The sequence below is a fragment of the Tasmannia lanceolata genome, unplaced genomic scaffold, assembly GCF_043159265.1.
Source record: "Tasmannia lanceolata isolate RefF3 unplaced genomic scaffold, GAP_Taslan_0.1 ptg000007l, whole genome shotgun sequence".
In the NCBI taxonomy this organism is placed as follows: domain Eukaryota; kingdom Viridiplantae; phylum Streptophyta; class Magnoliopsida; order Canellales; family Winteraceae; genus Tasmannia; species Tasmannia lanceolata.
Window position 1 is genome coordinate 322,245 of NW_027518684.1, and position 13,414 is coordinate 335,658.

Here is a 13,414-nt window from a genome sequence, read left to right on the forward strand (position 1 = left end):
TGCAACAGAAAGCCGTGCTTGATCAGCATTGACAAGAGCACGATACTAGCAAGTTTCTCTGTCTGTTAGTGGCTTAGAGTGCGTTTGGATTTACACCCAAATTACACCGTTAGAGAAGGCAATATGTGTTTCTTGCTTGAACATATATCGAATTATTATTGATTTTGCATTTGAATTTTGGTTATGGGATTTGTTGAAGATTAGCAGATTGCAAGTATTTTTTGTGCAATGAAAACATTTGATATTTCCATTAAAAAAAATGAAAGCATTGGATATTCATCCATTGATGATTCCATCATTAGTGTTCTTTTGGAGTGTTTTTTTCTTTTTTCATCATTGTATACTTGTGATATAAGGTCCCTTGTTCATTCTCTTTTTACACCGTTTTGCAACCGGGCATTGGCCTGCAAGAATAGAAGGACAGACCATGGTATAATCACCATAAATGGTCAATCCTTTCAACCCTTATATTCTTGCATTGTAACGTGGTCTCCATTGTAAAAAGGCCACAACCCAAAAATCTTCTAGAGAAGATGATCCTATCCCACCAATGTAGGGTGTGTTCCACAACCATCTACATAATGCCTTCCGCGACTTTTTTAGGGGTAAAGAATGAGAAAAAATCGGAATCCCTAAAATTGTGTTTGGCTCACCCGACCCACCACAAGCCCTATTACAAATCTTCCTCACTTTTGCACATTTTAAGCCCTAAATTCGTTTGGTTGCAACTTGCAAGTAAAAAAAAATCCATTGAATTTTTGTAGAAAAAGGGAGGAGACAAGGGAGGGGATAAGCATTTATTAGACATGGGTGTCATTATGAGTGGAGAGAGGGACGAGAGAGAGCACCATTCCCTAGAAAATTACATGGGAGACTTCCAAGGTAATGCTGATGTCACCTCCCTTTTTCCACAAAAATCTTTTTGTTTTTTACTAGCAACCAAATGAAGCAAAAAAGATAGGGATTCTAAGCAGACTTAGAGAACTTTGAGTGTTAAGCAGCAAAACTAATGATCATTGAAGCACTATATTTGATTTACATCTCTTTTTACTACATGCAAAGCATTAATGAAAAAGGAAAACTTTAAGGTGAAAAACTTCACGTCGAAGTTTTACTCAAGAAATTGTTTTACAATAGTTTTGGGATTGGAAAGGACCTGAAATATAAAAAAAGAAAGAAAAAAGCAAAGAGTATTTTTGTAGTTTTACTCGAGCATAGGGTTCACATTGGGATGATATGTGGGTATTGTTTTAGTTCGCATGCATTAACTGCTCCCGCTTGCTCCAACTACCTTTGATTTTTGACAAATGCCAAGACTAAAAATAGCATTGTCTTCCAAAAGAAACTATCATCCCAAAATCGCTGCACCAAAATTTCAGAATCCATCGAGTAAGTAAAAAGGGCGAAAAAAAGAAAAAGAAATACTGCATGTTAAAAACGTAAGCGGAGAAGAAAGGAGAGGTAGCAAGGAAGAAGAAGACCTGCACGGCAAAGGGTTTTCGTCGGCTTTGCGAGTTTTTGGGCGCGAGGCATGGCGAGGTGGGTTGAGTAATTGCCGATTCAAATGAAATGGTTGGCGGTCATACTTCCCAATAATGGATTGTATCAAGCTACGAAGTGAACCACAACCATAGAACCCTCCTAAATACAAAGATGGGTGTTATTGACCGAAATAAAGCGTGGTTCCCCCGTTCCTTCTGAGTATTAGTAACCGTTGTATTTAATTTAAAATATAGGGTTTAAATTATTAGACTGCATAGACTTAATCTTCAACAGTGGCACTTTCACTCAAGTGGGGGTGTAAATGAACCTCGACCTCTTGGTTGAAGAACAAATTCTATTGCCAATAAGCTAGAGGCTCAACCCTGTTGTACTTAGGTAGTACAAATTTAATGATTAGGATTAGGAGAGAGGAGAGGAGAGAAAGTGGAGAGGTGAGAATTGTGATTGAAATGCAAAGCAGAAAAATAAAATGTTATTTATCATTTTAATTAGGGTAAAAAATATTATGAAAATGTCCCTCCCGAGTAGACATAAATGAAGGATAATTTGAAGGGTATCTCCCTACACTAACACCCTTCATCAGGATCTAGAACGCGACTATGTTTAGGTCGTCGTCATAATCCAAAATAATTTCAAATCTTAGGATAGAGTTTGAACCCGGTTGTTGTGCCTAAATCCTGCAAATTAACATGCAAATCCTTTGGATTCGTTGGACCGTCTGGACAAAAGATCACACTACTCATAAAATCCTAATATCAATGTGAACGAGGGGAGGCAGCTGTTTTAAGTGTTTAGCCTTTAGCCTTTAGCGTAGGGGCGGTTGGATCGTCTGCGTTTTTCATTTGAAACGATCAGCGGAGTGATTGATCGGACGGTCGACAGTAAGTAGTATTTTAGTAAATTGAGCAACAGAATTGGGGGTATCTCAGTCAATCAAAAGTTTTATCGCCTCCCTCCACCTATATATTGCGCGAACCCTAGCGTAGATCTCTCTCTCTCTCTCGAGGATTTTGCGCTTCCGTAGAGAGTAGGGGGGAAAAAAAGACCGGCGCCGCGTAATAGAGATCGAGCATCTAGGGTTTCTATTTCCAGTTGGAAATCCAGGCATCAAAACCCTCGGATTGGTTGGTATCCTTAAGCACCACCAAATTGATCTATTGGATCTCCAGCTAGGGTTTCGCCAACTTTCTCAGGTTTGCTTTCAATCACTCGTAAAACCCTAAAGATATATTAGATTAATGCTCTTTAAGCGTAAAATATCTCTCGTTAATGCCGTTTTAGCTCATTCTTTGCCTGCCAAGTTTTTTCTGCTTCATTTAGGGCTTATTTCCCTCCTCGATTTCTTTTCCATCTAGAGTTTCGGAAACTTTCTAGGGTTTGATTTCAGTCAGTTACAGAACCCCAAACATATATTAGATTAATGTTGTTTAAGCCTAATAAATATCTAATTCATTCCGTTTTAGCTCATTCTTCGCCTGCCTAGTTTTTTTCCCCAGGGTTTGGGAATTCTCTCTCTCTCTCTCTCTCTCTCTCTCTCTATGGTTTGATTTCAATCATTCGTACAACCCTATATATATATATATATATATATATATATATATATATATATATATATATTACGTTAATGCCATTTAAGATCTCTGATTAATGCTAAGCTCATTCTTTGCGTGCCTAGTTGTTTTTTGTTCGGCGTTTTGGGGATTTTCTAAGGCTTGTTGTTTTTCCAGAATGTCGACAGAGAGGAAGAGAAAGGTTAGCTTGTTTGATGTTAAGGATGAGACTTCAATCTCCGCCAAACTTCTCAAAGTAAATGGATCTTTTATGGGCGGCGGCACGGCGAATCCGTGGAACGGCCGACCATATTCGCAGCGCTACTTTGATATTCTGGAGAAGAGGAAGACGCTTCCGGTGTGGCAGCAGAAAGACGAATTCTTGCATGTATTGAAGGAGAGCCAGACCCTGATCTTGGTCGGTGAAACTGGCAGTGGGAAAACTACTCAGGTCCGTAATTCCCTAATTATTGGGAGCAGTAGTTTCAATTAGAAGGCATAATATATGGTATGGGTTTGATGTGGTCTGAACTCTAAAGTTTGCATTTCTGTTCATGTTTTCTGGCATCATCACAAGTTCTAGATGCTTATCATTGTATTTGCCATTGAAATTTTTACTCTGCTTGAATGCAGATTAAAGGAAGCTACAATAAGCTACATTCTGCATGAACACAACTATTCCAATTAATCAATACATGAATATTATTGTGCAACCCTGAAGGTTGTACTTGCCTTGGATCTAGCTTAAAAGATACTACAATAACAACACATGTTTAGTGTACATGAACACAATTATTTCCAATGGATTAACACATGTAAAATATTATGCAATCCTCCAACAATGTGAGGAAACATGGTGTCACATAACTTTCTATTATCAAATCAACCACTTTATGCCACAGTCAATAGCTGCTTTTGTCACTGGAGAAATGGTTTCTAGCAGCCCACTACATTGTATAATCAATTGCACGTTTGAACACACTAATATGGGATTTAATTCTAAATTCTAAGACTTAGAGGGTTAGAGATACTTTATTTAAAAATTGAAATTCAATTCAGTTCTCTTCATGCCCATCTTTCAATCAACCCCCCACTCATAGGAATTATAACCTCTTTTAAACTTACCAGAAGCCTATCAACAATATGTTACTTTAGCACCAGATATTCAAGGAGTTGAGAAACCGTAGTATCTTCTCATTTTCTTGAAGTTGAAGTGATCCCTACCATTGACCCATATTATATACTAGCTCGCTAGGTACTACCTGGATATTCTTAACCAAGGAAGATTTTGTCATTCCGTGTATCATTTCAGAATCTAAATTTGCACCCTCTTCCCATCATAATGTTTTAAAAATTTTGATCTATCTTACCAATGCCCTTCTAAAACCCAGAGCCTAGGCACCTATATGTGTCGTTTTGAAAATATTACGATTTACGATTCAAGTCAAATCTTAAGGATTTCGATTTGAATTTATATTAATCTTGCGATTTTTTATTGAATAATACGATTCCATCATAAATCTTATGATTTATGTGATTTATTAAGTTTTGTATAAAAAAAAAGGTCCTTTTGAAAGACCCCCTTTCCTTTTTGCATTAGAAGAAGCCTTCAAAAACCATCTTGAGGGAAGGAAGAAGACATGCTTGACGACATTAAATCAAGGAGGAAGGGACTATAATGAGGACCACACCCGACGACTTGCCAGTTTTTCATAATTGATATTTATCATTTGATGATTGAGACTATTTGAATTTATACGATCTTGTGTCTTATTATTTTTAAGATTATTTTTCAATATGCATAGGTTTGGATGATAAATAGATGATTAGTATGTGCAAGTTTGTCAGCAAACAATTCGTATTATGATATTGTTAGCAAAAAAATTGTATTGTGATATTGAATAACTAATAATGGTAGTTTCTATTTATATTAATGGATTTGGGCAAAAATGAATGATTGGCTATTTTATTATTCTCTAATTTGTTTATTATTTTTTAATATTTATACATAAAAACGTATAAATATGAATGAATCTTATGATATACGATGCGATTTAAGATCCGATGCGATTCGACCCCTATTATGATTTACGAATTGATTCCGATTTTCAAAGCATTGCCTATGGTACTTTCAGAGGCTATTCACATAGAAATTTATTGATTGCTAGTTATTGTGTCTGGATTAAAGTCTATAATCCACAAATTAATCATAGGGCAGGGCTGTGCTTGAATGATATATTTAGGGAAATGATATCAACACTCCAATGTTTTGATATCACGCTCTACTAGCTTGCCTTTTAGTATTTAAAAGGCTGTAAACAGGTTATTACAGTTCCCAAAAAGCTCTCACAAACCCATTAAATACTAAAAGACAAGCAAGGAGAGCGTGGATATCAAAACATTGAAGTGCTGATATCATTTCCATATATTTATTTCGTAGGGCATTCCTCTCGTGAGACAAATGTTATTAACATCTTTGTTGGCCTTGCCCAAGCCTTGATCGGCAGCCTCTCGTTGGACAAGTTACATTGATAAGATCCTCACTGTTGACTATCTCCAGCATAAATAAAGGATATTAGTTAAATTATTGTGTGTTTATGTCTTAAAGATGCTGAGTATGTTGACCATTTGCTGATTCATTGTAGGCTTACTCATTCGATTTGGTATTTTGTTCTTAGTCTTTTCGAAGTTAGATGCGTTTTTCCTAGTTATTAGCTGATTTCCTCGAGGCTTGGGTCTTCACTCATCAGCACTAAGAGTTAGAGTTTTTTGGATTCTTTTCTTAGTTGTTTCCCTCTGGTTAGTTTGGAAGGAAAGGAACATGAGAGTCTTTAAAGGGATATAGAGTGATTTTCATAGTTTTCAAAGGTAAAATTTCTCTCTGGTTGTTTAGTGGGCGACAGTTCACCTTATTTTTAGAGGTGCTTCTGTAACTTTTTTCTGTAGATCTTGGGAGAAAATTTAGCTGAGCAACTGTTGTGAGGATTGTCCTCACCCTAGATGGATCCTCCTGGGTTTCTGAAGCTGTATTTTGATAGATTGAGTCTTGGGAATTCGAGCCCAGCTAGCATTGGAGATCTTCTCAAGTTGTTCTATGAGGGAGATTAAATGGGCTTAATCGGGCCCTGTTGGTGAGAAGGACTCTAATGAGGCTGAGGTGCAGGCTCTCCTCTTTGGTATTTGGCTGGTGGAGCAAAATCTTCTCATCGAGGACGACTTTCTGAATATGGTCAGATGCAAGGTTCTGAAAATCGAAATCAAATCGTAAATCGTAACATGGTTCGAATTGTATCGAATCGTAAATCGGACCGTAAATTGTAAGATTTTTTTAGATTTATATATAAAAATGAGAAAAAATATAAAAAGGTAAAAAATAAGATTAAAATGAGTAATTATCTATTTTCCATTTGAAACTATTAAATTAAATATAAAATTCTATGATTAGTAATCCGAAGCACAAACCATATTCATCGCACAATAAATTACTAAACAAAGCACAAACTATATTCATAATATAATAAATCATTATATAATTTATTACAACAGTAAACAGAACACATACTCAAATCTACAATAAACCATCATACAAAGAAATGTCAGCAATAATCAAAGCATTTGAAATGATTTTCATTTTAAAATCACGATGAGTTCTCAAAATCCAAAACAGACATAATCGTAAAAATTGTAAAAAGAATTGTAAAAATCGTACGATTCAAAGTTGAATCGTACTTGAATCGTAAGATTTTTACGAAAAATGATTCTTCATCCGATTTGAATCGTTCAACCCCCGAATCGCTTTGAATCGTAAGATTTTAACAACAAAGGTCAGATGGGTGAGAGATAGGGATTGTTATCATTGGAGGTTCAAGGATGCTATTGAAGCGATCCTGGATGTGATTGAAGGTCATAAACGGAGATTCGTCAAGTTTGGCATTCTGCCAATTGCGAATCTAATCAGCCTTCCTGTATTGGAATCAACAGAATTGTGGTCTCATCGTTTGATTACCTTCCTTCCCGAGGCACTTTTGTTTTTATTTGTTATTCTTTGTTTTGTCTTTTCTTTTTTAGTTTAGTATGTTGCTTTACTTCTTTGAGACCTTGGTCTTGGTGTTCCACTTACATTAGTGTTTTAATGAGATCTGCTTACCGTTGAAAAAAACATATTTATTGAGCAATTTCCATAATCATATCTTCTATTACACAAAGCAACAAAATTAGAGGGGTATTTTTTAGGTGGCACTTTTCTATGTAAACCAGAAGTAAAAACTGTTATACATTTTTTTTTAATCATTGACCTCTAATTTATATTTAAAATAAAAATTCCACAGTAGTAGAAGAGTTGTTGATTTTCCATAGGGCTGTCAAGGGGCTTAACTTTTGCCCAAATGCATGGCTCGAATCTTGGTTTGGTCCGATTACAAGGTGTTTGGATCCAGTTAGGCTGTAGGTCTGGCCCCATGCCACCGCTATTTTTAATTAGCGTGGGAACATTCATCGTTGAATATGTTCTATATTTTGTATTTTTTTTTATAAATAACTTCAATTATTTGTTTTTTGGAAAGAAAATAACTTAGATTGTTGAGTCACTTGTACAGAGTAGAGTTGCGGTGTAAAGCTTGAAGACATGGAGCCTTTTCTGCAGACTATTGTTACACTCCAAAAAGCCATCCAAGGAGGCTCCTTCATGGAGATGAACTTTTTATCAGCCCATTAATATTCCTAGGATTGAGTTCTTATTGCAATCTTTCAAGTGTAGCTACTATTAGTTTCAATCCATATGCCAAATATTTTAGTTATTCACATTTTTTTATTGGTTCAAATTATTGATGAACTGCACATTCCTATTGCCTCATTCTATATATGTTTTAAGTATGGGAACCAATATTATTCGATTATTATTTTAGCTATATAGTTGAGAGCTTGGTTGTTTGACCGGAGTAATGATGTTTCACAGATTCCTCAATTTGCTCTTGAAGCTGGTAGGCAAGACGAATTTAACAAACGCAAGATGATCGCTTGCACCCAACCCCGTCGAGTGGCTGCAATGTCTGTTTCCCGTCGAGTCGCAGAGGAGATGGACGTGAACATAGGAGAGGAAGTAGGATACAGTATCCGTTTTGAAGATTGCAGCAGTTCAAAAACCATTTTGAAGTAAGCTTGTGTTTATGCTACGCATGAAACTCTCCAGTTTGATGCTGAATGTTGGGTGTCCACAATGTTTCTTAATGTCCTTTTTTGTATATCCATTATTTCTTGCTTACATCTATCCATCATTGATTGCACTCTTTGTTTGGGATGCTGAATGTTGGGTGTCCACAATGTTTCTTAATGTCCTTTTTTGTTCTTGGCATATATTTCATTATTTCTTGCGTAGGTCTATCCATCATTGATTGCACTCTTTGTGTGCTAAAATTGGTTACAGGTACTTAACTGATGGTATGCTTCTCAGAGAAGCAATGACAGACCCACTTTTAGAACGATATCGGGTGATAATTCTTGATGAGGCTCATGAACGGACTCTGGCAACAGATGTTCTATTTGGGCTTCTGAAGGAGGTACTAAGGAATAGACCTGATCTGAAACTAGTTGTAATGAGTGCAACACTTGAGGCTGAAAAGTTTCGGGGTTATTTCAATGAAGCACCACTAATGAAAGTTCCTGGAAGACTTCATCCGGTGGAGATCTTCTACACACAGGAACCTGAGAGGGACTACTTGGAAGCAGCAATTCGGACAGTCGTGCAGATACACTTATGTGAACCTCCTGGTGACATACTTGTTTTTCTTACTGGAGAGGAGGAGATAGAAGATGCATGTAAGAAAATAACAAAAGAAATTACTAATTTGGCTGACCAGGTGGGCCCTGTGAAAGTAGTACCGCTGTATTCTACATTGCCTCCTGCTATGCAGCAGAAGATATTTGACCCTGCTCCACCTCCGGTTAAGGAGGGGGGTAAATCTGGAAGGAAGATTGTTGTGTCGACCAATATTGCAGAAACTTCTTTAACCATTGACGGGATTGTGTATGTTATTGATCCGGGTTTTTCTAAACAAAAAGTTTATAACCCTAGGGTGCGTGTGGAGTCTTTGCTAGTCTCGCCAATATCGAAGGCTAGCGCACACCAGAGATCTGGTCGTGCTGGTAGAACACAGCCTGGGAAATGCTTCAGACTTTATACCGAAAAAAGTTTCAATAATGATCTTCAGCCACAGACATATCCAGAAATACTGCGGTCGAATCTTGCAAACACCGTTCTCACCTTGAAGAAGCTTGGAATTGATGATCTGGTCCATTTTGATTTTATGGACCCACCTGCTCCTGAAACACTGATGCGAGCCTTAGAAGTCTTAAACTATCTGGGTGCCCTGGATGATGAAGGGAACTTGACCAAGCTGGGGGAAATCATGAGTGAGTTTCCCTTGGATCCTCAGATGTCCAAGATGCTTGTTGCTAGTCCTGAGTACAATTGTTCCAATGAAATCCTTTCAGTCTCTGCCATGCTTTCAGGTGCGTGTGTAAATTCTTGTTGCTCTGCGTGTAAATGTTTCGAGTCTAATACAAATCTTCCGCATGGATGCGGGTATTTTGGGATGTTCATGTTGAGCCACATGCAATTACACATTGTCCATGCTGAACTGTTCAAGCATGTTCCTGTTTGTGTTTTTGCATGCGCATGCCTGCATGTATGGGTGAAAAACACGTCCTAGATCTTGCATGTGTCCAAATGCACATGCATGTGTTTGGAGTTGTGCCCCATTTAGGTTGTCATCAGCAACTGTCTTGTCACCAGGCTCTGATGCCACTGATCAGCATGCATCATAGAATTTTTTAAAGTGCTGATGCGGATAGTTGCAGTTTCTCAGTTATTCTCTCATGAAGAAAATGGTGTCGTCTCGCCTCTATGCATCTGCTGACCTACCGTGGGCCTCATCTGTGATAACAAATTTCTTTCTTTAGTACCCAATTGCTTTCTCCGGCCTAGGGAGGCTCAGAAAGCTGCAGACGAAGCAAAAGCTCGGTTTGGACACATCGACGGGGATCACCTCACGCTGTTGAACGTGTATCATGCCTACAAGCAGAACAGTAAGTATTTAATTCTGATGGGCATTTAGTGATGATATGTTTCACATTGTTTTGATAATGTAATATGTTGTCTGAATGGGGGGGTATTGCAGATGAAGATCCAAGTTGGTGTTATGAAAATTTTATCAATCAAAGGACACTGAAAGCTGCTGATAATGTTCGGGGACAGCTTGTGCGCATCATGGCAAGGTTCAACCTCAAGCTATGCAGCACAGATTTCAACAGCCGTGACTATTACATCAACATAAGGAAGGCTATGCTTTCAGGATATTTTATGCAGGTAGCTCACCTTGAGCGCACTGGCCACTACTTGACAGTGAAAGATAATCAGGTATATGTGCTGCTTTGACCCCTTTCTTTTCCGCCTTGTCCTTCTATATTCTTTTTGAAAAGTGCTAGCAGGATGCGCAGGGAGTGGATCAGTTTTCTTTCTTTTATAAGCAACAAAGACTTTATTTAAAAGACAGGGAAAGTTAAAAAAGCTGATCTTACCGGTCCTCATAACCTATCTATATACAATTCTCTTGCTAAAATATACTTCTTGGCTTCCCCAGACTTTGTAAATTGACTGATCATGTATGTTACTACTACCCAAATGAGCCACTCATTGCCCAACCTATCACATCAGATGAGCCACTTGCTACCCATAGCTTTCCTGTAAATTTATTGAGGAAGATCTGAAGCCTAGTAAGAATTTGTACAAGCCTTGCCCTTTTATAATTCTTTGGTTCTAATGAGTCTAGGGTTCTTGCTTTCATTTTTTTTAAAATATTTTTCAAATATGAGTGAAATAATTTTACAACTTATCCTCTTATGATTTCTAACAATTCCTCCTATGCTGGCAGGAGTTTAGTTGGCAAGAAAGTTCCCATTAAAGTTGAGTTTGGTGGTAGCAATCCATCTTGCTTACCATCTATCATATCTTGGGAGGACTTTACATATTTCCATCCGACTTTGATATAGATTGCAGCACAATGCCCCTGAACATCCTTATTATTCCTCTTTGTTTTCATATATTATTCTTTTTCCTGTATTGCAGGTGGTCCACTTGCATCCTTCTAACTGCCTGGATCACAAGCCGGAGTGGGTCATTTACAACGAGTATGTCTTGACAAGTAGGAATTTCATTCGTACAGTTACAGATGTCCGTGGGGAGTGGTAAGTTAATGTTTCTCAAAATATGAGTATGTGCTTGTTTTCCCCACACCCATTTCATTTATTATGTTATACCGCTCTCTCTCTCTCTCTATATATATATTTATATATATACTGTCCAAAAAAAGTCTTTTAGAACTATTGTGGGTGTGTTTGTGTTCACTTTTTTTATCGTGGTGTGGGTTGCAAGAGATTGGGGATGAAGAGAAGCTGTTGAAACAGTGAGAGAGACGGTGTTTGGCAACGTGACCCACTCTGTCTACTTAGCTGAGTCCTTGCTTCCCCTGTGGAATTTTAGGCAGAAATCACGAAGTGAAATAGAGTTTTGCTTCTGAGACCCTGAGAATCTTGTTTCCTGAATGGTTGCTGATCGCTACATTAATAGATGCTGACTAAAGTTTCAGCAATGCTATCTCTGAAATTTTCTGAGCATACCAATCACTCGTAACCCCCCTACTCTTTTTTTTGAAGGGAAAACTTTCAGGGAAAGCTAGTAGTTATTGTTGGGACCTGGGTAGAGCTAACCCTCAAAAGCTAGCCTCTTAATCCTCCCCCCACCCCCCCGGCCGACTTTTTTAATAGGTTACAGTTTAATTAATCGCTGTAAGCATATTCGTTTAAAAAAATTGCTGTAAGAATATTACAACAAAGGGGACGAGCCATCCCACCTATGCAAAACTCATACAGCAAAGACTCCGAAAGCCCTCCAACCCTCAGCTATTACGTACTTAAAAACTACTAGCAGTCTCACCAAGCTACATCAATTCACCATACCCAGCTCAAACCTGTTCTTGATACATTTCGATAGGCAACCTATAAACACAGAATTCCTCAACTCCCTACAATCTGTTTCCTAACCAATAGCAGCCCAGAATAGCCCAAGTCTTGATATCCATCACGATTTTGCTGCACCAGATCCTGCCTTTGAATAAAGATAACAAGCCTACCCATATTGATAGCACTTACTTGCCTCAGTTCTGAGTAGATCCTGTCAAACATGGCAAAGTAGATTTGGCCCAATCCATCTCTGCCGTGATGCCCTTGCAAGGTTGGCCTTTGCAATACAGGAGCACTCCAATCCTAAAATATCCGGAGCAACGCAGTCCACACTAACGGTCAAGAGAGCATGGCGTCTCGCTCCACTCTATCCTTTGCAAGTCTATCCGCGATGTTATTTGCAGACCCCCATACTCTTAGACAATCATTCCTTCAGTAGTCTTGGGTCGTCTAGAATCCTTTGAAGTGGTTTTCTGTCATTCTTGATGTGTAGTTTCATTAGTCTCTTATTCCATTGACTAATTGCTTGGGATCAGAAACTTGGAATTAATTTGTATTATGTAGAATATAAACTTTCAAAAAATAAATAAATTGTATTATCTATAATATAGAATGAAATTTGTCCATCGATCTTGGAATATCAATTGTTGCAAGTAAGATTGTGCAATATTGACTGCTAGACATTGTCCTGTCATGCTTTTGTTCTTTAGAAGTAATGTATCAATTCCGTTTGTTTGTTATCCATACAGGCTAATTGACATTGCACCTCACTATTACGACCTTGCCAATTTCCCCTCATGCGAGGCCAAGCGTGTTCTTGAGAGGCTGTACAATAAGCGTGCAAAAGAGAAGGTGGAGAGTAAAAACAATAACAAATAAAGTCCTACACCTCATTCATGTACATCACTGAGATATTAAGGGCTTCTTCCGGTTGGGTGTGCTTGGCAGCGTGATCTGCCCAATTGCTGTTGACCCCTTCCCCACATCGAGCCCCTTTTTACTGAAGATTGTCTGTGATTTGTAAGGAAGAGGGGCCTTCTCTTCTTATTTTGGACCAAGTTTTTTATTTTTTTTTAATTTTCCCAATCCCTTTTCTATATGTTGTCCTTAATTGTAGGAGCATAAGGTTTCTTATTTATGAACAGTATACACTAAACTTCAATCCTATTAGTGAAATGGTACTCCAATTATTTCAGGGTTTTTTTAATTCATCTCAAAGCCCTATTTAACAGATGTTATATGATGTATTTGTGGGCCCCGCATGCTCGTGCTTTTGCAAGGTAGAAAAAGTCATGCATCATAGAACTGTGTCTTTCATGGAGTATCTATAAGGTTCAACATTGTAC

At 37.9% G+C, this 13,414-nt stretch overlaps 1 protein-coding gene across 4 annotated transcripts; it reads left to right on the forward strand.

Moving 5' to 3' along the window:
- The first annotated feature begins 2,481 nt into the window (after positions 1-2,481).
- LOC143881314 (putative pre-mRNA-splicing factor ATP-dependent RNA helicase DEAH2) lies at positions 2,482-13,273 on the forward strand. Of its 4 annotated transcripts, XM_077384313.1 has the most exons (8): positions 2,483-2,627; positions 3,231-3,504; positions 8,008-8,204; positions 8,476-9,560; positions 10,011-10,136; positions 10,229-10,467; positions 11,176-11,294; positions 12,818-13,273. In XM_077384313.1, exons 2-8 carry the CDS (start codon positions 3,232-3,234, stop codon positions 12,945-12,947), a joined length of 2,169 nt encoding a protein of 722 aa, XP_077240428.1. In that variant the 5' UTR covers positions 2,483-2,627; position 3,231; the 3' UTR covers positions 12,948-13,273. The 4 variants fall into 4 exon arrangements, with proteins under 4 accessions (XP_077240429.1, XP_077240432.1, XP_077240430.1 ...); XM_077384314.1 differs by lacking the exons at positions 10,229-10,467; positions 11,176-11,294; positions 12,818-13,273 and having other exon boundaries at positions 2,482-2,627; positions 9,909-10,103; XM_077384317.1 differs by lacking the exons at positions 10,229-10,467; positions 11,176-11,294; positions 12,818-13,273 and having other exon boundaries at positions 2,482-2,627; positions 9,917-10,063.
- The last annotated feature ends 141 nt before the right edge of the window (positions 13,274-13,414 follow it).